Source organism: Octopus sinensis, linkage group LG6 (assembly GCF_006345805.1).
Source record: "Octopus sinensis linkage group LG6, ASM634580v1, whole genome shotgun sequence".
Lineage (NCBI taxonomy): Eukaryota > Metazoa > Mollusca > Cephalopoda > Octopoda > Octopodidae > Octopus > Octopus sinensis.
Window position 1 is genome coordinate 90,742,098 of NC_043002.1, and position 26,256 is coordinate 90,768,353.

General features: G+C 36.1%; 1 protein-coding gene across 8 annotated transcripts in view; it reads left to right on the plus strand.

Moving 5' to 3' along the window:
* Positions 1–26,256, plus strand: part of LOC115212914 (pleckstrin homology domain-containing family H member 2) — a 1,355,391-nt gene that overhangs the window by 983,519 nt on the left and 345,616 nt on the right. For all 8 annotated transcript variants that reach the window (XM_036504153.1, XM_036504157.1, XM_036504154.1 and 5 more), the window contains 3 exons: positions 6,806–7,213; positions 13,611–13,677; positions 25,734–25,840. In XM_036504153.1, the coding sequence (XP_036360046.1) occupies positions 6,806–7,213; positions 13,611–13,677; positions 25,734–25,840 (582 nt within the window). The remainder of the gene's footprint in view (positions 1–6,805; positions 7,214–13,610; positions 13,678–25,733; positions 25,841–26,256) is intronic.

Consider the following 26,256-nt stretch of genomic DNA (forward strand, 5'->3'; position numbering starts at 1 on the left):
AGCCTATAAGTTTTAAGTCGCTGTCATTTCTTTTTCCTCAGTCACATTATATTTTCTTTTGCAATACTTTTATTATGAAGTTTATCCTTGGAATTTTCTGTGAGTATATTCTCTCTAGTCAGAATAGAAGTAACAATGGCCGTAGTAAGAAGAACAAACCACATATCTGAATTAGTGGTTATAGCACATTGATGAATATCTAGGGCTATAATTGAAAATATTTGTATATGTGTGTGTTTATCCCATACATACAAGCAGTATTCTAACATGGGTCTGGCTTAAACCCTTTGCATTCAGATTACTCTGTCAAATGTAAAGCTCATTTATTCCCATTATTTTGCATTAAGTATGCATTATCTTGTAACTTCAAGATTTTGATGATCTGATTGTTTATATCTTTATATATAAAAGAGAGGTTGTGTGGCTGTCTCCTACGATTTAGATTCCTAACTACTCCCACATTTTGCGGTGCAGTTTAACCAAAACCGGGTATCTTATAGTCGTGATTCATATCGAGCCCTTCTGGGTATTAGCGCACGTCTACGATGAGTCTACAATTTTAAAAAATTTAACATAATTTTTCCGCATTTTTAATGCATTTTCGCTCGGTTTATATAAGGGAAGTAACTCTCTAAAAATGTATTATTAAATCTCAGAACGTAAAAAAGCTACAGTAACACCCCCCTTTGTGGTTAACCATATTGAGATGGCTATTATACTTTACATCTCTAAAAATGCTTATATAGTTATTTCCCTTACAAACCCGAGCAACGCCGGGCGATACTGCTAGTTTAGAATGAAATTGTAGGGTAAATGTGTGAGGCTGGATCTGGTTGGTTTCAACATAAAACAAGAAGAATATTTGAGTCATATACATCTGGTTTAAGTGTTAAAGGGTTAAGTCGTTGTCTTTAAGTGTTCCTACTGTCTATAAATTCTTGCTCATTTTCAAAAGTATTATCAAATAGTGATGTGAGTTAAATACATATTCCAAATATATTCTGGTGAGTATGGCGGCAACAAGAGCATCAAAGTTATTCTTTTATTCTTTTACATGTTTCAGTCATTTGACTGCAGCCATGCTGGAGCACCACCTTCAAGAGTTTTAGTCAAACTAATTGATTGTAGGACTTATTCTTTGTAAGCCTAGTACTTATTCTATTGGTCTCTTTTCCCAGTTACAGGGATGTAAACACACCAGCATCGTTTGTCAAGCGATGGTAGGGGGACAAACACAGACACAGACACACACACACACACACACACACACACACACTAATATACATACATACATACATACATAATACATACATACATACATACATACATATGATGGGCTTATTGAAAATCATGTACGTAATGATAGTAGTGCACTCACCAAGAAGTAGGAAATGCTAATAAAGGAGGTTGTTGAAGAGTTGAATGCGTGGCCAAGAGAAGTACTAATGCTACCAGACTCAACAGAGGGAGCTACTATTGAAATTGACAGCTATGTAGTTGAATGACAATTAACTCATTAGCATTTGAACCGGCCATATCCAGCCCAGATTTTCCACCTGTTTTATGTTCAAGCCAGCTAGATCCAGCTTCTCACACCTACCCTACAATGTCATTGTAAAAGTAAACAATCAGGTCTTTAAAATCTCAAAGGTACAAGATAATGCATGATAAATTCAAAGCAATGTGAATAAATAATCATTACATTTGACAGAATAATTTAAACATTAAGGGTTTGAGGATGTGAAAGCAGAGAAATCAGCTGTTTGACACCAAGATGATGAAAATATTCAGTAAAATAAGACACACAGTGGTTAGTAGCATAGTATAACAAGGTATAATTTCCAGTGACTGGCTTAGCAGTGTCATGAATTACCACAAGAACAGAAGAGATACACTAGAAAGAAGTAACTCTAGAGATATCAAACTGATACGGAAACAGTTTACAAAATGTTGTAGCACAACTAATTAGGAAAAGAATTAGTTTAGATGTAACGCAGTAAACATTTATCTTAAAATTGTATACTTTGATGCTCTCTTTCTAGTATGTCAGTTACAGAAAAAAGTTCTTAGCAAAGAGCCATGCACTATACCTAGAATTTGTTGTTGTGGAAAAGCCTTTAGCAGGGCACCATGCTGTGTAACCTGTCAGTCACTAAAACATCTAGGTGTAGAAGGAAAATGTTTTATGACAACTGTGCAAGCTGTGTACTGAGATTGTGCCAGCAAAGTAGGGAGTTGACAATGAATTTAGCATATAGGGAGATTTTCATCAGGGTTCAATTCTCTGTCGATCATTAGTCCTCCAGGCCAATAAAAGAGTTCAAAAGCTGTTGTTGATGGGAACTCACATAGTTGAGGTGAGTCAAATCAGTCTTGATCAAGTAGGCTTGGGATTGTTTTTATTGTAGAACTGTAGTTGACACGTAAAAGCACCGTCCGTTCGTGGCCGTTTGCCAGCTCTGTCTGGCCCCGTGTCGGTGGCACATAAAAGCACCATCCGTTCGTGTCCGTTGCCAGCATTGCCTGGCCCCGTGCCGGTGACACGTAAAAACACCATCCGTTCGTGGCCGTTCGCCAGCTCTGTCTGGCACCTGTGCAGGTGGCACGTAAAAAACACCCACTACACTCGCGGAGTGGTTGGCGTTAGGAAGGGCATCCAGCCGTAGAAACACTGCCAAATCTGACTGGGCCTGATGAAGCCTTCCGGCTTCACAGACCCCAGTTGAACCGTCCAACCCATGCTAGCATGGAAAACGGACGCTAAATGATGATGATGTATTAGTATGAAACAAAATGTTATTGAAAATCATGTACGTAATGATAGTAGTGCACTCACCAAGAAGTAGGAAATGCTAATAAAGGAGGTTGTTGAAGAGTTGAATGCATGGCCAAGAGAGGTACTAATGCTACCAGACTCAACAGAGGGAGCTACTATTGAAATTGACAGCTATGTAGTTGAATGACAATTAACTCATTAGCATTTGAACCAGCATTCCAGCATGATCATCTCACATTTTTTTTTTTTAGTAGTCACAGTGGTTTATGGCACTCTGTTGGTTACGACAATAAGGGTTTCAGTTGATCCGATCAATGGAACAGCCTACTCATAAATTTAACATGCATGTGGCTGAGCACTCCACAGACATGTGTACATTTAATGTAGTTCTCTGGGAGATTCAGCATGACAGAGTGTGACAAGGCTGGCCCTTTGAAATACAGGTACTATTCATTTTTGCTAGCTGAGTGGACTGGAGCAGCATGAAATAAAGTGTCTTGCTCAAGGACACAACACGTTGCCAGGACTCGAACTCATGACCTCGCAATTGTGATCTGAATGCATTAACCACTAAGCCATGTGCCTTCTCTTCAGTGTCTATATAACTACATTATATAATGTGTCCTTACCTTCTTTTAAAAAAGGTAGAGTATGATACAAGGAATATTTGGCTGTTGTTTCTAGCAGGTCATGCAATTAGGTTTTCTTTAGTAGTAGTAGCAGCAGCAGTTGTAGTGGTGGTGGGGTGGGGTGGGGGAAGTTGTTTTGGTAAAGTGACGATTTTGGAAGTGATGAAAACAATTTTATCCAATTCAATGGGAATAGTTTCTATGACTCTGACTTCACTAAAAATGAAATGGTAAAAAAAAGCAAAAAACAAAAAAAATCCAACCTGTTAAAAATCATGTCTTCAGTTCCTCAGTGTAAATATCCCTTTTTCTTCTATATAACAACCATTGACCATCATCCACATTTATTTCATCTTCTAAATCACTTCTTCCTTTCTTTCAAATGTTGTTGGTCTTTCAGCCTCATCGGTCTTGCTTATCTACATCTTTCTTTTCCTTCTTTCTCTCTTTCTCTCATTGCATCTCACTTTCACTTTCTCTTTCCTTAATGTCTCTCTCTCTCTCTCTCTGTATTCCCTTCATTATTTACATTCAGTTCGTTATCGTCTCATTGTATACACAAAAGCTCGTTTATTCACACCTTTTCACTTCATTATCACAAAGTGCTAACTAGGCTCTTCATTATAGCATGTACTTCACCTTAATGAAATTCTAATTATCCACATTATCTGTTTTCTAATTCTGGAAGAGAAACAACAACAGCAACAACAACAAACACGACATCTTTCATTCAAATTATTAACGAATACTTCTCTCTTTGATTTTGTTGATTTTGTTTCAGTATATTCTGTAACCACAAATACACATGTATGTGTGTATATGTATATATATATATATATATATATATATATATATATATGCATGCATGCGTGCACACACACACGATAATATAAACAGCATGTGAATGTGTATGTATCTTTTATCTTTTACTTGCTTCAGGTGTTAGACTGTGGCCATACTGGGGCACCACTTTCAAGGGTTTATTCGAACAAATCAATCCCAGTACTTATTTTTTAAAGCCTGGCACTTATTCTATCAGTCTCCTTTACTGAATCTCTAAGTTAAGGAACATAAACAAATCAACACCAAATGTCAAGGTGGTGGTGCAGGACAAACACAAACACACACACACACGCATATATATATATATATATATATAGTACAAAGTAAGATAGGGGTTATGGGTGTAACCCACAATGGGATATCAATTATCCAATATACTGTTGGTAAAGTACCCAAATTCTTAATACATAAATGTTTTAAATTGCAATGCAATTAATTCATTTATTGTATTAAATGGGTGAAGATAAGGAAATATTTTTACCGTAAATTTATAATACAAATAAGAAAATAGAGAAACAAACTTAGTTCGTTCATCAACTTACAGATATTATAATGTTAGATTATTTATTCATTTTACAAATGAGAACATCAAAAGCATACAAAATATTATTTAAATCAATAGATAAGATAATAATACAAATACAGATTTTAAAAGTCATATTGTAAATTATTGAAATCCATAAACTACTTCTTACAGCTGTTTCAGCCTATGGTCAAAAGTGAATCGAATTGACATTGCCTATAGATATCAACATATTAGGGTTGTAGGCATTTAAAAAAATATAATACTTATATGTTAAAAGAACCATAGGCCTATGCATGTATACATATGCATGCACACAGGCTTCTTTCAGTTTCCATCTACCATGTCCCCACACAAGGCTTTGGTTGACCTGGGATTTTGGTAGCAGACACTTGATCAATGTGCTACACATGAATCTGCATCTGAAACGGTGCTATTTGGAAACAAACTACTCAACCATAAAACTGTGCATATATATATATATATATATATATATATATATATGTGTGTGTGGAGGCACGGTCGGAGGATCGTGGTTTCGATTCCCAGACCAGGCGTTGTGTGTGTTTATTGAGCGAAAACACCTAAAAACTCCACGAGGCTCCGGCAGGGGGTGGTGATCCCTGCTGTACTCTTTCACCACTCTTTCTTCTGTTGGCCTGCTCGCTTAGCCAGCGGGGTGGCATCATTCAAAGGCTAAACAATGTGAATGCATTGTGACCAGCGATGTGTAACAACATCTGATGGTCTGGTCGGCCACGTGATCACGTGATATATATATATAATATATATATATATATATATATATATATATATATTGTATAAATGAGACTGGACTGCAATAATAAAGACTGGTTATTGCCAATTCAAATATGCTTGAGGCAATCTCACTTATGAGCTCACACCACATTCTGTCTGGTTTCTGTGACTGAAGAGGAGATAACCAATCCAAAATGCCTGCATCTAACAATCTGGGTAGGCAACACTGTGAACTGATTTTGGTGTATTTACGCTATTTGCTTATAGTGAGAAATTTTCTCTATAACAAAACACAGTGAATGACTTTCCTATGAGTTCAAATATGTCTGTCATATATGAACTGGAAATAACGTTTTATTTATACACATTACTACTTAGCCCTGCCACTCCATAACTTCTTTCTTATGGTTATTAAATAGATTTATATTATGGATCTTTTATTGTTTATTTGTTTCAGCTATTAATCTGTGGCCATGCTGGGGCTCTGTCTTGAATTTTTAGTCAAATGAATCGACCCCAGTACTTCTTCTTCGAAGTCCCCTACTTATTCTATTGGTTCACTTTTGCAAAACCACTAAGTTATAGAGATGCAAACTCACCAACGCTGGTTGTCAAGTAGTGGTGTTGGCGGCGGGGGGGGGGGGGGGCAGACAGAAAGACACACACATGTAGATATACATACATAAATGTATGTTAATTTGAATGGTTTAACGGATCCTGCATAATTAGACTTTTCTTAGACTGTTCTTTTCTTCTGAAGATTGGCCTTTGTACTTGAAATATAAAGGTTTTTATTAAACTTACTGCATTCTCAGAAGCTGTATATTTTCTCTCTTTTTTCATTATATATATATATATATATACATGATGGGCTTCTTTCAGTTTCTGTCTTCCATATTCATTCACAAGACTTTAGTTAGCCTCAGGGAAGACATTTGTCCAAGATTCCATGCAGTAGGACTGAACTTGGAACCATGTGATCAGAAAGCAAGCTTCTTACCACACAGCCATGCCTGTGCCTGTATACATATATATACTTATATAAATGCACACACACATTCGCACATAAATGATGAGCTTCTTTCATTTTCCCGGTCTTCCAAATCCACTCACAAGGCTTTTAGCCTGAGTTATTAGTAGAAGACATTTGCTCAAAGTATCGTGCAATGGGACTGAACTCAGAGCCATGTGGTTCGGAAGGAAGCAAACTTTTTACCACACTGCCATGCCTGTGCCTTGATGATGAAAAATTAATTTTTTTTGTTTCTTTTGCAGATTCTTGAACAGGGTGATAATTCATCAGTAAAAAACGACGAAGAAGAAAAAGGAGAAGAGGAAGACAGCAATTCATCAAAGTCATCATATGCAGTTACACCACTAACCCCAAAGTCTCAGACAGTATCTTTTGTTCCTTTTGCACCGCCAAGTTCTCCTAATGGTGTTTTTGTGCCACCCCAAAATTTGCAATATGTCTCTGCATTGGCCACACTGCCCAGAACTAAGTGCCAGCCAGCATCAATGAAATTCAATGAAGAAATATATTCTCAGGTGCCAAAACGAGAAATAAGGATTTCAACGTCAGATATCCAGAAGAATGCTCTTTATGATGAGTGGCCAACATCACCCTTTGATCGAGAACTTCCTCCAAGGCTCTTATTAGCTGACCCACCTGACTCAAACGAGGTGAGATTCTATCATTATTGTAGCTATTATTATATTATTATTATTATATTATTATTATTATTATTATTATTATTATTATTATTATTATTATTACTATTATTATCAATTTTATTATTAGTTAAGGTATCTTGAAATGGTATCTTTCCTTTGTAATATTCATGTGTTTAAAAAGTTTGCCTTGTGACTTAATTCGGGTAGATGAGATTTGAGTGGATGTCTTTTGTTTTTGTATTTAGTTTACAAGATTCTTGATGTGAACTCATGTGTTGAAGCAAACTTTGTTGTATCTTGAGAGGGTCATTACGTCAATAATAAACACACACATTTATTCAATTTCACTTCTTTATTTATTAGTCAGTTGATTAGTTATTTAGCCAACTACCTAATTGATAACTTACTTAATCAGTTAGTTTAAACAATCAATCAGTTGTTTGTCAATATCTGCAGCCTCATCAATAGCATACTCCATCCTCTCACCTCCAGGTCCATTTCAAATCTCTTTCTTTTAAATGAACTTTGTACCTGTTCTTCACTTGATTTAACCCTTCTGATACCAACCTGTCTGAAACAGTTTCTGGCTCTGTAGTACAAATGTCTTGTTTGCTTAACTTTTTGAATTAAAATCTTCCACCAAACCTTAGTAACAATTTATGTTCTTAACACTAACTTAATGATAACTAAGTTATTTTACTAAATTCTTTGGTATATTTAAAATTAATCGAAAGAAACACAGAGCATCCCAACAGAAATATGGTAATGAAAGTGTTAAAATATATGAAAGAGAAATAATTCTTAAATCTTTTGATGCCAACCTGTCTGAAATCACCTCTGGCTCTGAAGTACAAATGTCTTGTTTTCAAAAGTTCTCAATTAAAATCTTCCACCAAACCTTAGTCGCAATTTGTTCCTAACACTGGCTTAATGATAATTAAGTTACTTTACTAAATTCTTTGTTATATTTAAAACTAATTGAAATAAACACAGAACATCTCAAAAGCAATATGGTAACAAAAGAGTTAATCCAACCATCTATCCCTGTGCTACTTTTAGCTAAATTCACTCTGTTGGAATCATTCAGATTTGGCTACTACTCTAAGGATACCTTCCAGTCTTTCTTCCTTACTGTCTTGAAGATCCAACAGAAACTCACCTGCTCTTGACTAAATCTTATAAAAAGAAACTGCATTTGTTTTACTGAAATATCTCTTATAAAACTGCCGTAGCAGTAACTATGGTAATTATAGTTCACTGCTAAGTATAGTAATACTTTAGTAGTCATGGTAACTACAATAGCAATACTAATTAAGGAAGCTATGTGTTTTGGTCAGTAACTATGGTAGGTATGGGAACTGTGGTAACCATGATTGTTATAACAACTGCTATATAACCTATAATAACTATGGTAGCTTTGGTAACTATGGTAGCCATGGTAATTATGATGACGGTAGTAATTACTGTTGCTGCTGCTGCAACTACTACTACTACTAACTACTACTACTACTACTACTACTACTACTACTACTACTACTGCTGCTGCTGCTGCTGCTGCTGCTGCTGTAAAATTATGGGACTAATGTTCCATACAACAACGGTGACTTTATGATTAGATGCAAATGGTTGGATCTGCCATCATTATTTCTCTTAATCATGTTGTTTAATCCCAGGTGGTTCAATGACCAAAGGCTTTCCAGCCATGACAGTTCTGTATTTTATGTATCATGGACTATACTGTACAATACAGCTTTCTTGAGGATGGTTGGATGTGATTTGAAGGAAATTTTACTGTTATTTCTAGTTAATTGGGTGACCACTTAGATACTCCCTAATTAACTCATCAACATACCTTTGTTGTTGCTTAGTCTCTAATTTAGATACATGTAAGCTAAACATGGCGTTTATACATGACTATAACTGAGAGAGAGAGAGAGAGAGAGAGAGAGAGAGAAGTGGGGAAGTGGTTTAGGAGGAGTTTGTGTGTGTGGTGGTGGTGGTGGTGGTGGTGGGGGTAATAATTGTCATTCAAAGACATTTTTATCTTTTATTCGTTCCAGTCATTAGACTGGTCTGTGGCCATGCTGGGGCACTGTATTAAAGGGTTTTAGTCAAATGAATCAACTCTAGTGGTTGTTATTTTAAAACTTAATTATTCTATCATTCCCTTATGCCAAATTGTTAAGTTCAAACTGTTAAGTTATGGGGACGTAAACAAACCAACACTGGTTGTCAGACAATGGCAGGGGACACACACACTACAACACACACACACAGCCACATCAGTCACGTACACACCACATCACTCACATGCTCCCCACATCACTCACACACTACATCACTCATTCACACCACATAACTCATACACACCACATAACTCACATACACCACATCACTCACACACCACATCACTCACATACACCACTGAAAGAAGCTCGTCGTATATATGTATGTGTGTGTGTGTGTTTGTGTGTCTGTGTTTGTCCCCCCCAGCATCGCTTGACAACCGATACTGGGGGTTTACGTCCCCGTAACTTAGCGGTTCAGTAAAAGACACCGATAGAATAAGTACTAGGCTTACAAAGAATAAGTCCTGTGGTCGATTTGTTCGACTAAAGGCGGTGCTCTAGCATGGCCGCAGTCAAATGACTGAAACAAGTAAAAGAGTAAAAGAGTATGTATATATGTATGAATATAAATGTGTGTCTTTGTGTCTGTGTTTGCCTGCCACTGTTGCTTGACAACCAATATTGGTGTGTTTACATCCCCGTAACTTAGTGGTTTGACAAAAGAGACTGATAGATTAAGTACTAGGCTAAGAAAGAATAAGTCCTAGGGTCAATTTCTTCAACTAAAAAGCTTTTTACAGTGGGGCTTCTGCATGGTCACAGTCAAATGGCTGAAACAAGTAAAAGAATATAAATATGTGCACACATGTACACAACAGGTTTGTCCAGTTTCTGTCTATTAAATCCACTCATAAGGTTTTGGTCAGCCAGGGGCTATAGCAGAAGACACTTGCATAAGGTACCATTCAGTGATACTGAATCCCAAACCATGTGGCTGGAAAGCAAACTGCTCATGCCAATAGAAATTATATTCCCAAGCTAGGAATTGAACCCAAGTCACCTGGGTGAAGGCCAGAAATCCTAACCACTTGGTCATATGGGTAATGATTAATACAATGATAATTGTAATGATGCTGGACATGATGATGATGATGATGATGACGACGACAACGAATTTATATACTTTTGTCTGTCAATTATTTATCCCTGTCAATTATATTTGGCTGTTAAATGAAAGTTAACAACAAACCAATAATATCTTTGAAATTATATATCCATTATTATTATTATTATTATTATTATTACAACATATTTGATCATTTCACTTTGATCCCACCTCATTTCTTCTATATTGCCATCATTCATCTTTATGTTCATAAAATTATAAATATTTGATGTCTATTTAAACGATTAAGTAGCTAGTTGTAAGGTTCAATATTTATAGTTAGGTAACTTGTACGACACACAAACTTATACACACACACACACACGCACATATTTAATGTAGTCATTAGTAATAACTGGTCAGAAAGTTATTGTTGATTTCACGTCTTTTGTGCACATAACAACATAGCCAACTTATCAGATTTGCTGGCCAGAGGTCAAAAGGACTGATGAGTCTTTACTAATGTAGGTAGGAATACAGGTTGTGAAAAGAATCCCTGAAAATAAAATTTTTAAAGCGTAAACGCCTCTAGGTAAGATCGAGTTATCTCCCTTTGACCAATTCCAGTTGTGTCTGAAAAGGGTTCATTTATGTACGATTTCTGTTTATTAGTCAACAAGCAGGGAATTCCATGTCAGCAGCATAAATTTTCTCTCATGAGGGCACTGATTAAACATCTCACTTTTGGAACAACTGTTTTTATATCTATTTTTCCATACTTGTGAGAATGAGACAAATATATTTATAAGGTACTGTTTTACAACCAGAAGCCATTCCTATCCCCTAACCCTTATCTATTTCTCAATTAAGTGATCTCTTAATTCGCATGGTTCCAAAGGAGTAAAATGAGCATACAGTTTGACAGGAGAAGTAAAATCACCACCCCTACTTTTAATGAGAGTCACAGAACAGAAATGTAAGCAAATACACAATGTTAAGAATATACTCCTTATTTATATAATTTTGCTGATGTGACTTCAGCAATGGCAAAATCTTCTTTTAAGGTGATAATATGATGTAATGATGATGATGATGATGATATTGAAACTGATAAAATTTTAGCTGTATCAATTTGACAATATGAATTCTGTGAAGATATTCTATTTTTTCTTGATGCTCTGAGTAACTTTTTCAGTGTTCTTAATATATGAAATATATACTCTACACAATGTATTGAGTACACTTTTCTCCTTATTATCAATCCAAACTTTGTGTGTGTGTGTGTGTGTGTGTGTGTGTGTGTGTGTGTGAATTTCCACATCTGCCATACACATAATTTTCAAACATTTTTTTCTACTCTTATCTCTAAGCAATGTCTCTGTGCATTCAACCGTGCTAACAATTCTTGTTATTCTCTACACCTCATTTAATTCCATACTTTCCAATCTGTCTGTATTCTATTTCTGTTTAACCAAATACAATATACATATATTACTAAATGTTGAACTATAACATTACGGGATGCTATATGTACAAAAAAAACATCTATATGAATGTGTTTGTATGTATGTGCACGCACATGCGCACACACATACACACACACACACACACACATACACACACACACACACATGCAAGATATGTTGTTGACAGCAACTTCGAAGTTTCAGCCAGACGATGGCTTTACTGGCCAAAACGTTGAAGTCAATGTCAACAGCATTCTTGCTTTAGAAGAATAAATTTGTACTCAACAGAGAATAGAGTAACCCATCAGATTAATGTAAAACTGTTTTTATTATAAGTAAACATATATATATATATATATATACATACATGCAAGTAAGCACATAAATGCAAACCAAGGTGGACAGAATAGTGGATGGAAGCACTCCGTCGGTTATGACGATGAGGGTTCCGGTTGATCCGATCAATGGAACAGCCTGCTCATGAAATTAACGTGTAAGTGGCTGAGCACTCAACAGACATGTGTACCCTTAACGTAGTTCTCAGGGAGATTCAGCATGACACAGAGAGTGACAAGGCTGGCCCTTTGAAATACAGGTACAACAGAAACAGGAAGTAAGAGTGAGAGAAAGTTGTGGTGAAAGAGTACAGCAGGGATCACCACCATCTCTGCCGGAGCCTCGTGGAGCTTTTGGTGTTTTCGCTCAATAAACACTCACAACGCCCATTCTGGGAATTGAAACTGCGATCCTACGACCGCGAGTCTGCTGCCCTAACCACTGGACCATTGCGCCTCCAGACAGAATAGTACTCAAATACTAAAGGTAGAGTAATCTGCTTTTTTAATTAAAACTGCAAAAACACCCCAAAAATCTGTTACTCAGTGTTTCACATTTCCATTCATCGGACATTTGTGATCAAGTCATATGGCTGTCTGCTGACAACTTTTTCCATCATGTAAGAATAAAATACCCAATATTTCTGCTGTTTTCACAGCTATATTGTTTTCGAAATATTACCATTTTGTCTGTATAATACAGTACACATTCGATGCTTCCAAAAAAGAAAAAGAAAAAAAAATGTTTGTTTACATATGTTGTTGCATATATATATATATATATATATATGCACATAAAAAGCACCCACTACACTCACGGAGTGGTTGGCATTAGGAAGGGCATCCAGCTGTAGAAACACTGCCAGATCAGACTGGGCCTGGTGCAGCCTCCTGGCTTCCCAGACCCCACTTGAACCGTCCAACCCATGCTAGCATGGGAAGTGGACGTTAAACGATGATGATGATGATATATATATATATATATATATATATATATATAGATCGCCATGTTGATTCACTAGCTTCTGCACGCATTTTTTTCTCTCTTTGTTTCTTTCCGTGTTTCTTTTCTGTGTATCTTTCTGTTGAAGAGCGTAGGCTCGAAACGTAAAAGACTTGTTTTATTTATATTCCTGAGCGCCATACTAATACAATTGTTTGTTTGTATTCCACCTGCCTTCGTCTTTTGTTTATTTTCATAAAGCTTCCCGTTATATATATATATACATATATATATATATATATATATATATATATATATATGCACAACATATATCTTTGTGTATCACTAAGTGCACAGGTAACATTACTGTCTTGAAATTGCAATGAACATAGCATGATCATTTCCTTAGACTAACCTTCACAGATATACATATTTCATGAGACAAGTACTTTAATAACAACAGACTAATATCTCTTTGTATTTTTCAGTCTGAACCTCTCTATGAAGAAGTATGGAAGGGAGCTAAGCATAAAAGTGGCAGAAATACATCCCCAGGTAAGTCATATACCATTACCATTCCTTATTTACACTGTATTGACAGTGTATTGACAGTGGCTGTCAATTGACAGTTCCTGTCAATTTACACTGTATTGACAGTGGCTGTGAATGGCACTAATTGCTGCTGTTGTCATTGTTGTTGTTAGCCTCACATGAAACCTGATCCTTCAAAAGATGTTCTTTTCAAAGATATTCCACATTGTTTTTCTATCAGAGATTATATTGTATCTTTACTTAACACATTAGCTGCAATTTCTAGCAGGTTAAGGCTGGACATAGGCTCCTTTGTTGGTTCATGTGTATTAGCTTTTGTTATACCCGTGTTCCTGTATGGCTAATATGACTGGTTAGCTTTAAGGTGCAAGCTGGCTGAACTGTTAGCATGCCAGGCAAAATGCTTAGTGGCATTTCATCCATCTGAGTTCAAATTCCTCTGAGGTTGACTTTACCTTTCATCCTTTCAGGGTTGACAAAATTAGTACCAGTTGAGCACTGGCATTGGTGTAATCAACTTAGCCCCTCCTAAAATTTCTGTTCTGGCCTTCTGCCAAAATTTGAAACCAATCTGACTGGTTAACTTGATACAATTTTGCTGCTGTGAGAATCAATCATTTGTAGTATGATGGATCCATGACCAAAGTGTGGAAAGACCAGTTTATTTAGCTACAAATAAATACATCATGATGGGCAATTTGGTTCATAGAGAATGGACAAACAGACCAAACTGTGTTAGATGACTAATTTGTGTAGCTATAAATAATTATCTAGTGGTGGCCAGCACAGCTTACTGAGATGAACTGCATTTGAATAACCATTTAGCATTTAAACCAGCCATATGTAAATTAAAAAGTATTCTACCTGTTTCATATTTAAACAGACCATATCCAGCTTCTCACACCTACCCTATAATGTCATTCTAAAAATAAATAATCACATCACTAAAATCTAAAAGCTTTGAGACAATGCATGGGTAATTCAGAGCAATGTGAATAAATAAGTATTACATTTGACAGAGTAATCTGAATATTAAAGAGTTAAGCTACTCTGGCTCTTACATAAATTCTATTTTAATGGTGCAGGCAATGGCTGTGTGGTAAGAAGCTTGCTCCCCAAGCACATGGTCCCGGGTTCGATCCCACTGTGTGGCACCTTGGGCAAGTGTCTTTTAGTATAACCTTGGGCTAATCAAAGCCTTGTGAGTGGATTTGGTTGAAGGAAGCTGAAAGAAGCCTGTAATATATACATATACATATATATATATATACATATATATATATATATATATATATATATATTATATATATATATATATGTATGTTTGTTTGTATGTATGTATGCATTGTGTGTGTGTGTATGTGCGCATCTGTGTTTGTACCCTCGTCATCACTTGCTATCAATGCTGGTGTGTTTATGTCCCCATAGCTTAGCAGTTCAGTGAAAGAGGCTGGCAGAATAAATCCTGGGGACGATTTCTTCAACTAAAGCCCTTTAAAGCAGTGTTCCAGCACAATATTGAAATCTCAGAGCTATGAGATAATGCATGATTAATTCAAAACAAAGCACTATGTTTGACAGAGTAATCTGAATGCTAAAAGTTTAAACTACATTTGCTCCATTATTTACATTATTTACAATTGACGGATATTTGTCCTCATCTCGTTTGTTGTTAACACAATGTTTTGGCTGATATACCCTCCAGCCTTCATCAGGTGTCTTGGGGGAATTTCGAACCTGGGTTCTCATTTCTTAGGTATTTTTCGATGTTATTATCATTATTATTATTATTATCATCATTCAGTAGTTTTATTTTTATAGCGTGCTTTCACTTCACTTCACTACTGAGCGCAGCTCTGTGTGCCTTGGGTATGTGCTTTGATTTGTTGTGATGCTCTGATGGTTATTGAATGGAAAGTGTTCTGCGTAGGATGTGTGCAGTGCCTAGTAGTGCAATTTTCTGTATGTTATATGTGTTTGTAAGTCCTGGTGTTTTTGTTATGTATTTGTCTGATTATTTTTTTATCATGCCTAATGCACCTACTATGATAGGAATTGTTTCTGTTTTTAGATTCCACATTCTAGTTACCTCTATTTCCAGGTCTTTGTATTTTGAGAGTTTCTCCATTTCTTTTAGAGACACGTTGTCATCTGCCGGTATTGATACATCAATTAGAAAGCATTTTTTTTCTTTTTTTTTTCTTCATGATCTCTGACAACTATATCTGGTCTGTTGGCCTTAATTTCTCTATCTGTGTGTATCGGCATATCCTAGAGTATGGTTGCTTTCTCGTTTTCTGTGACCTTTTCTGGTGTGTGCCTATACCATCTTTTTTCTGTTGTTATTCCGCAATGTTGGCATAGCTTCCAGTGTATGTAGGTTCCAACTCTGTCATGTCTGTGAATATATTCCTTCTTAGCCAGGACTGGGCAGCCAGAGATAATATGATTTATTGTTTCTTGTCCATCTCCACATATTCTGCAGTTACTTCTTATATTTCTTTTCATTACATGTTTTTGGTAATTTCTGGTGGGTAGGCTTTGGTCTTGTGCTGCAATTAAGAATCCCTCTATCTCTGCTTTGAGTCCTGAGCTTCTCAACCATTGCTGGGATTTTTCTTTGTCTATTTCTTTTGCATTTAGTTTAGTCCAGTATTTACCATGAAGGGGCTTTTCTTGCCATCGTTTTATCATGGTTCTTTGCTGTTCTAGTTTTAGTTTGGATTTCATTTGTTTTATAGCTTTTGTTGTTTCTTCATCTTCTTCTTCTTCTTCTTCTTCTTCTTCTTCTTCATATTTATTAGGTGGTATGATTTCTTGTTTGTATTTGTCAGCTTCCTTAAATACTGAGAACAGTTTTTTGTTCTGCTCGTGTTTTGCTGCTATTTGTATCAGTTTTCCTTCCTTCTGAAGTAGATATTTTTGCAGTCCTATGGTGGTTATTTTATAGTAGTTTTCCAGCTGTATAAGGCCTCTACCACCTTCTATACGTTGTATATATAGTCTTTCTATGTCAGATTTTGGGTGATGCAGCCTAGATCCTGTCATTATTTTTCTTGTTTTCCTATCTATTTTGGTCAGTTCATTTAGTGTCCAGTTAAGGATATTGTAGCTGTAACTTATAACTAGGACAGCTAAAGTGTTAATACCTATTATCTTGTTTTTAGCATTGAGCTCTGTTTTTAGTATTGATCAAACTCGTCCATAATATTCTTATTATTATTACTATTATTGTTATTATTATTATTATTATTATTATTATTATTAGTATTAGTATTAGCATTATTCAGGTCACTACCTGGAATCGAACTCGGAATCTTGGAATTAGTAGCCCGTGCTCTTAACCACTACACCATATGCCCATGGGTATATGGCATAGTGGTTAAGAGTGTGGGTAACTAACCCCAGGATTCTGAGTTTGATTCCAGACAGTGGCCTCAAAAATAATCATAATAATAATAATAATAATAATAATAATAATAATAATGATGATGATAACATCGAAAAATACCTTAGGAATGAGACCCAGGTTGGAAATTTCCTCAAGACACCTGATGAAGGCTGGAGGGTATATCAGCCAAAACGTTGTGATATACCCTCCAGATGAGGACAAATATCCGTCAATTGTAAATAATGTAAATAATGTACATAATTCCTCATCTCTAAAATATAGAACTGTACTCTTGCTCCTACATAAATTCTATTTTAAAGTGTTTTTGTATCTAAATATAAAACTTTTATGAATTTTATATTAGAAACTTTTTGTGTTCTAAATATGAGATTTAATGATGATAAAGTTCTTGGTTAATTTCAAATATGCTGTATATTATATTGACATCCCTATGATTGTATCAGGGGTTGAAGACTCAAGATCAGTGTCATCACAATGCATGGACACACTGAGCAGTTGCCTAAGGATCCAAGAGGTCCAAGAGACTCAATGCTAATCTCTTTATGCAGTGACTTGTATCGATAAATACAAAAGGCCCACTTTCCTTTTTGCTATAACACTCCTAATATGAACCTGCTCAAAGTTAGGCAATATAGCATCTATCTTTTACATGTTTCAGTCATTGGACTGTGGCCATGCTAAAGCTCTGTTTCGAGGGGTTTAGTTTAACAACTGGCCCCTGTACTTATTTTGAAGTGTGATACTTATTCTATTGGTCTTTAAGTTATGGAAACATAAACAACCAACTCCAGTTGTTGAGTGGTGGGAGTAAACAAACAGAAGCACAAAGACACATGCACACACACACACACACACACACACACACACACACACACACACACGTGCACACACATACACACACGCACACACACACACACACACACACACACTCATGCTTCAGTTTCCACACAGTTTCCATCTACCAAATGATAGTAGAAGACATTTGTCTAGTGTGCTGCACAGTGGAACTGAACCTGGAACCATGCAATTGTAAAGTGAGCTTCTTACCTACGCAGCTATACCTGTCTTTCTCTATTTTATTGGTATGGCAACATTAAAAGTCAGCTCTGCCAGATAATGGAATGTTTATCAGTTATGAATCATTCCTACTGCTTAAACTAACGTACTCCACTTTAACATGTTAGCCCCAACATCAACCCTTTTTGTAGAGACCTATAATCAAAGGTATCCCTGTCATAGCTATTCTTTCATTTTGTTTCTTAAGGATTACATTCCCTGATATGTCTTTTATTTTAAAGCAAGTAACAATTTGGTTGCTATTTCTGGCAGATTGAATGACCATGTAGAGACACTTTTTTTTAGGTATGTCACCATGGTGATAATTTTGCAGCCAGCTAGCTTTCTAATACAGAAATTAATAGCTATGTTCTGATTGGTTAGATATACATTTTATAGTCATGATTAGCTGTGAAGTTTAATACTCACCAGAACAATCATCGCAAATAGAAAATTAAGTTGACTATGGTAAGCTTTGAACTCAGAACATAAAGAACCGATACTCAATGTATCACAAAAGCAAAGGTAACTGAGTTTGCCAATCTACTACAGTTTTATCTGATATTCTATCAACTCTGCCAAAATAATAAAGAATATCTGTATTAAAATATTAATTACGATTGCTGCAATTATAATTACTTACAGTCACATTAATTAAAATTATTTCATCTGGATAGATTCAAAAGCCTGTTTCTTTTCTTTCTTTTCTAAATAATTACAAATAATTAGTTAATTAATTCAATAACAGTATATAAATGGTACTTATTTAATTAAGCCTTTTCCATGGAATTCAAAATCAAAATGCTAAGTGTTAACCTTTTACCTGCATAATTTAATTTAATGGTTATTTTTATAATGATGTTAATTATCTGCCAAAACATAAAACTAGCATTTTCTGAAAGTCATGTTGCTTCTTGATAAACTTAATTTACTTTAACAAAAGATATTTGCAAATAAAGGTTCCTCAACAAAAGACAGATAAGGGTAATGAAATTCTGGGTGGATGTATCAGATTTTTGCAGTGAATGGGTTAACCCTCTAGCATTCAGATTACTCTGCCAAATGTAATGCTTATTTATTCACATTATTTTGAATTAATCATGCATTATCTTGTAGCTTGGAAATTTCAAAGATGTGAGCATTTATTTTTAGAATGACAGTTTAGGTTAGGTGTAGAAGACTGGATCTACTCAGTTTGAGCATAAAACTGGTAGAATATTTTGGGCCAGAGGTGTTGCCTGTTTAAATGCTAAAGGGTTAAAACCATCTTGGCATTCATGAAGAATTTAATCTGGTTTTATTCAATTTCTGACTCTGACATGATATTTTCTTTGTAGTTTAATAAGCCTCATCATCATCCCTACCACCACCACCAACAACAACAACACCACCACCACCACCATCACCCACAGCATCAACACTACCAACACCAACAACAACACCAGCATATGTCTATTTTTCTCCATGCTGGTCTTTATTTTATAGACATACCACCCTCATCAAATGGCAGGATTTGAACTCTCATTATAAAGTGACATGACCTGATACCACAGGCACTCTACTGAGCCTACCATCCATTACCCTTTGTAATTACATTAATGATTTCTAACTTAGTCAACAAGCTCATATATCTATAGGGGAGAGGTAGTCAATTATATTGACTCCCTGTTAGTTTAACAGTACTTTATTTTAGCAACTCTTGAAAAATGAAATACAAAGTTGACATTGGTGGGATTTGAACTCAAAATACAAAGAGCTGGAACTAAATACCACAAAGGAAGAGTATTTTTCCTGATGCTTTTTTTTTTCCAGACTGTGATGATTTTGTTTGTCACTTTACCCACTCAACAATAATAATAATCATCCTTTCTACTACAGGCACAAGGCCTGGAATTAGTGGGGAGGGAGTTAGTTTATTACATCGACCCCAGTGCTTGACTGACCATGAAAGGATGAAAGGCAAAGTCGACCTCGGCGGAATTTGAACTCAGAATGTAAAGCACTGGAAGAAATACCGTAAAGTAATTTTTCCAATGCACTAGCAGTTCTGCTAGTTTACCACCTGAATAACAATACTACTACTACTACTACTACTACTATTACTACTACTACTGATGATGATGATCCTCTCTACCAAAGGCACAAGGCCTGAAATTTGGTGGGAGGGGACTAGTCAGTTACATTGACCCTGAAAGGAAGAAAGGGAAAGTTGACCTCAGCAGAATTTGAACTCAGATTGTAAAGATAGTTGAAATACCACTAAGCATTTTGCCTGGCATGCTAACAATTCCACCAGCTTGCCACCTTACTACTACTAATCATCATCATAATAATAATAATAATAATAATAATAATAATAATAATAATAATAATGTGTACCTCCAGCTGTGTAATTAAATTTTTTTTTCTTATTTCCTTGTTTACCGCTTGCAAAAATGTGTTTTGATTTTTCTTCGAAATTATGGATGTGTCCCTGGCTGATTTAGCAGAAGTAGTCTTAGGAGAAAGCGATTTAAACACATGAAAATAAGAATGTCTTAAAACTGACCTTTTTATTCCCCCACCCAAGTACTGGGTAACAGTACACTTTTATTAGGTTTCATAAGATTTCCTCTTGGAATATGTTTACAGAAACAGCTTTTCATTCATGATTTAAATCAGTGATTCTCAACCAAGGTCTCCATGGTCCTTAGGGATCAACATAACATTTTGTTGTTAAAATTTATTAGCAACATATTAGGTACACTTCTACAATGCACAAAATATTCTAACAATTTTTTTTATACAATTCTTAATATTTAATTGTAAAAATATAATAAAACATTTTAAAACAACAAAATGTTTATTAAGGTCCAGTAGAGTTTTGCAATATTTTGGTAACTTACTTGCTTTATTTGTCAAGCTTCAACAGAAGCAGCTGAACACTCTGAAGATACCTTTCTGCCAGTTCTTTGATCCCACGTTGATACCAGTTCTTGTCCTTCAAGGTGAAGAACTCCTTCACTGAAACATCCACCTTCTGTTGGTCAATGAAGTATCATGATAACAGGGAAGTGAGCCATGGATTGGAAGAAGTAATAATTTGAGGTTAGTTGGGTCTGGACTATATGCTGGGTGTGACATTAGTTTGATTCTTTCAAGTTCCTGGAGTTTATTCCGGGTCATTCAAGAGGTATAAGGTTTTGCTGCAGAAGACCTTACTTTCTGTTAACCAATACCAGTTATTTTTGCCATACAGTGGCATACATTCACTCCAGTTTGGGGTACAGGTTGGCATCAATGGTTCAACTGTCCAGAATAAACTTGCAGTGAATTAACCCCTCATAATTCCACCAGACACAGTGCATCACCTTGTGTTTGAAAGGCTCATATTTAGCGATAGTTTCTGAAAGCTGGCCCTTACTTAACCACTGCTTATGTACGTTAGGATTTCCAAAAACATATTTTCCTCGGATTATTACTTGTTCAGATCCATGACTTACTTCCTACATTCATGACAATTCATCAACCATGTGGAGGTGGAAGCTTCAATGAAAGGTGGTGTCAGATGGTGCAACACAATGACCTCTGTTGTTGTTGTTTGTTCCTTCTCGAGCCATGCCTGGCTCATAAGGGCCGGTTTCCCGGTTTCTTGGCATATAGGTTCCCCACCTGGATGGGACACCAGTCCATCGCAGGCGAGCTGCAAGATGCAGGAGGAAAGAGTGAGAGGAAGTTGTGGCAGAAGAGTCAGCAGAAGTTTCGCCATTACTTTCTGCCGGAGCCGCGTGGAGCTTAGGTGTTTCGCTCATAAACACGCACATCATCCGGTCTGAGATTCGAACATGCGATCCCTCGACTGCGAGTCCGCTGCTCTAATCACTAGGCCATGTGCCTCCACAATGACCTCTACTTTCAATGCTCAGCTGCTTTTTTTGTAACTTGATGAATAAAGTAAATAAGCTACCAAAATATTGCAAAACTTTTGACTCAATACAATATGTACCAATCTATCTTTTGTTGAGTAAGGTCTTATTTGAAACTATTTTCTGTTGAGATGTGTCAAATTTATTGTGGTAATGTAACTTTGCATAAAATACCAATTCTGTTTTTGGTTAATATTTAACATAATTACTGGAATAATCAGGAAATTTAATTTCACAGATTAACAGTTCACAGAACAACAATAATTACAACACAGATAAATAAACAAATAATAATTGGCCATGAATATAAGAGTAAATTTAATTACAGTTGAATTTTAATCATTGTTAAATGCTTTGGTAAATATTAATTAAACAGTAAGTGGATTGAGTTAACGAATCAATATTTAACAAAAAAGGTTAATAAAAAATATATATATATAAAAAAATAAGTAGTGTGAAATGGCGCAGGCTACTTAATGTAGCTGAGTAATAGTGATTGGGTAAATCTCTTTTATAAATATTGTTAAGATGAGAAGTAGTTCTGAAAGGATTCTTCAAAATAGTTATTAGAAATCTGATTCTAATTTTAGCTTATTAAATTTGTTTTCTGTCATCTTTATTTATCTTCTTATGTTGTGTGAGTGTGTATTTGTAAGGAGTGAGGTATGTATCGAATACATTACATTATACAATACTCTAATGGTTAGAGGTTTAGGGCTCACAATCACAAGGTTGTGGGTTCAATTCCTGGACTGGACAGGATGGTGTGTTTTTAAGCGAGGCACATTATTTCAGGTTGATCCAGTCTGCTCAGTTGAAAATGAGTACCAGCTCAGTGTTGGTGCAGCTCTCTCCCTCTCCCCCTGTCTCTCTCTCTCTCACACACACACACACACACCACACACACACACACACACACAACACACACACACACACACACACATTTATTGAATGTGGTGTTTTGCTGTTATTCCCACTCACGATGCTAAAGAAGCTGGCTGGAATACTACTTTAGTCTTCAACAATGTTTTGCTCGAGAAAACGTTCTCCCTCCCAAATTCCGTATATCTTAAATTACAATTCAAAATAAATTCTGCAACAATTCAAATTAAACATTAACTTTTTTTTTATATAAGCTCAGGGTCACAAAAGCTATTGGGAGTGGTTGCTTTACTGAACCCCAGTATTTAACTGGAACAGTTTCTACCAATTGTTGAAAGATAAAGGATGAAATTGAACAGATTTGAACAGGCAACATAAACAATCATTTATGCTGTCAATTCAAACAATAAAAGGTATTAATTGCAATAACTTCACCTAATTATTCATGTTTCCAAGTCTTGGAGAGTCTACAAAGGTTTTAACCCTTTGATATTCAGATTACACTTTCAAAAATACTTATTTATTCACTTGGTTTTGAATTAATCATGCATTATCTTGTAGCTTTGAAATTTCAATGGTGTCATCATCATCATCACTATCATCATCATCATCATCATTTGTCCATTTTCCCTGCTGGCATGGGTTGGACGGTTTGACCATCTATCTATCTATCTATCTATCTATCTATCTATCTATCTATCTATCTATCTATCCATCCATCCATCCATCCATCCATCCATCCATCCATCCATCCATCCATCCCTGCTTGCCTTCTTTCCTTCCTTCCTTCCTTCATTCATTCATTCCTTCTTTTCGTTCTTTCTTTCTTTTTTATACTTTGAAGGAAGAGGTTGTGGCCCTCACCTTGCAGACCCTCCAAGGCTGATTAGCGTTCTTATTGAATGCAGGAAAAACATATGTAGAGATTTTGTTAAGAGGTGGCAGGATTAGGTGAATTCGTTATTGCCAGGCCTGTGTGGGTAGGAGGGTGGTCTTATTATATAGTTGAGAAAATGAGAAGCAATATAAGAATCAAGAGTCTGAGTGAATCATGATACCAATTAAGTCCAAGTTTTGGTAGGACATATCAGTGAGTTATGTTTGATAGCTATCTTGTTGTCCTCTTCATCATCATCATCATCATCATTGTTTAACGTCCGCTTTCCATGCTAGCATGGGTTGGACGATTTGACTGAGGACTGGCGAACCTGATGGCTGCACCAGGCTCCATTCTGATCTGGAAGAGTTTCTACAGCTGGATGCCCTTTCTAACGTCAACCACTCTGAGAGTGTAGTGGGTGCTTTTATGTGCCACCGGCATGAAAGCCAGTCAGGCAGTACTGGCAACAGCCACACTGAAATGGTGTTTTTTTACATGCCACCTGCACAGGAGCCAGTCCAGCAGCACTGGCAATGACCTTGCTCGAATGTTTTTTCCCATGCCATCAGCACAAGTGCCAGTAAGGCGATGCTGGTAACGATCACTCTCAAATGGTGCTTTATTTCTAAATAAAAGGCATCTACTAATGTTCTAAAATGATTGCAACTGAGTTGAAATAAAACAGTTCTTGAACAGGATTATCTTTGGTTCACAGGTAAAGGTTGCTATCATGGTATTGTGTCATGAACGATATTTGGTGATTGATATCCAGATCACACACACACACATAAGTGAGAGGACAAACAAAAGAAAAGGTACTCAACACATTGATTGGGAGTTACATATATTACCCAAAACAGTTTGATTTGGATCTCATGCTACTTTAAGTTTTGAAGCCCCTAATGGCTCCTTTCTCGTCAGGCTGGTAAGAATTTAAATCAAATTCTTACCAACCTGAGGAGAAAAGCCCCGTTAGGGGCTTCAAAACTTGAAGTAGCACGGAATCTGAATCAAACTGTTTTGAGTGATATGTGTGTGTGTGTGTGTGTGTGTGTGTAGAAAGATAAAGTGAGGCCATAGGCTAATGAGTTTAGTGTCTATAGAAACACTGTAAAGCTAAGCTCTTTATGGATGTGAAACCCTGGGTAATCCATAAACAGGCCATATATATATATATATATATACACACACACATACATATAAATAGATATATAACAGAGTTATTAGTAAGGGATTATCAATCCAGGCAAATACTTTATTAGGTCTCCATGAGTATACCAGGCTGACAATATTGTTTAGATTAGTAAAGAACTCCAGATATTCTTGTGGTAGGATCCGAGGTTATAGTTCACCACTATTCTGTATCATAAATCCATAGCTGTGCTCTAGTTAAACAGCTTTTTACACTGAATGATAATATATGACAAGGCATATATAATGGAAAATATGTAATGACATTCATTTATGCCTTGGCTTCTATATATATTTGAGTCTTCTCAAACACAGCATATCACCAAAGGTCTTGATCATTTGAAGTTGTCTCTGTGAACCACATGACCACTGAATGTTGGACCTCATGGAGGCAATGACAAGTGACTGAGACCTTTGGCGATATGCTGTGCTTGAGAAGACTCATCAAGCCAAGTGAAATCGTAGTCACAGCTGTTGCCAGTGTCATGTATATGGCACCTGTGCCAGTGGAATGTAAAAAGCACCCATTATACTCTTGGAGAGGTTGGCACTAGGAAGAGCATCCAGCTTTAGAAACCATGCCAAATCAGATTGGAACCTGGTACAGCTCTCTAACATACGATTTCCAGTCAAACCGTCGAAACCCATACCAGCATGGAAAGTGGACACTAAATGATGATGATGATATATTGTAATTACCATTGACATGATAATTATTTGTTTTAATTGACAGGTAAAAGATCCACAGGAGTTCCTTCAAATACAATCACATCAGATTTCCCGACATGTAAAGACTTATACCAGGAGGTTGTCGTTCCAGTGTTTGCAACTCTAAAAGGAGTATGTAGAATTTTGCCTTTTTTTCCCCCTTTTCTCATTTATTTATAGGTGCAGGCACAGGTGCATGGTAAGAAGTTTACCTCCCTACTACGTAATTTCAGGTTCTGTCCCACTGCATGTCACTTTTCAGTGAACACAAACAGCACAATGGCCAGGCATGTTGTCACAGAAGATTGCAAAGAAGCATTACTGCTTGTTAAGACCATGTCATCTAATTACTACTATTATGTAATGTCAAGTCAAGGAGACAGGCAATACATATACACATACATATGTGTTTGTATATATATGAACACATACACACACACGTTTTTTCATATGTGTCTCTGTGTGTACATGATGGGCTTCTTTTAGTTTCCATGTAACACAACCATTCACAGGGCTTTGTTGGATCCAGAGTTAAAGTAGAAGGCATG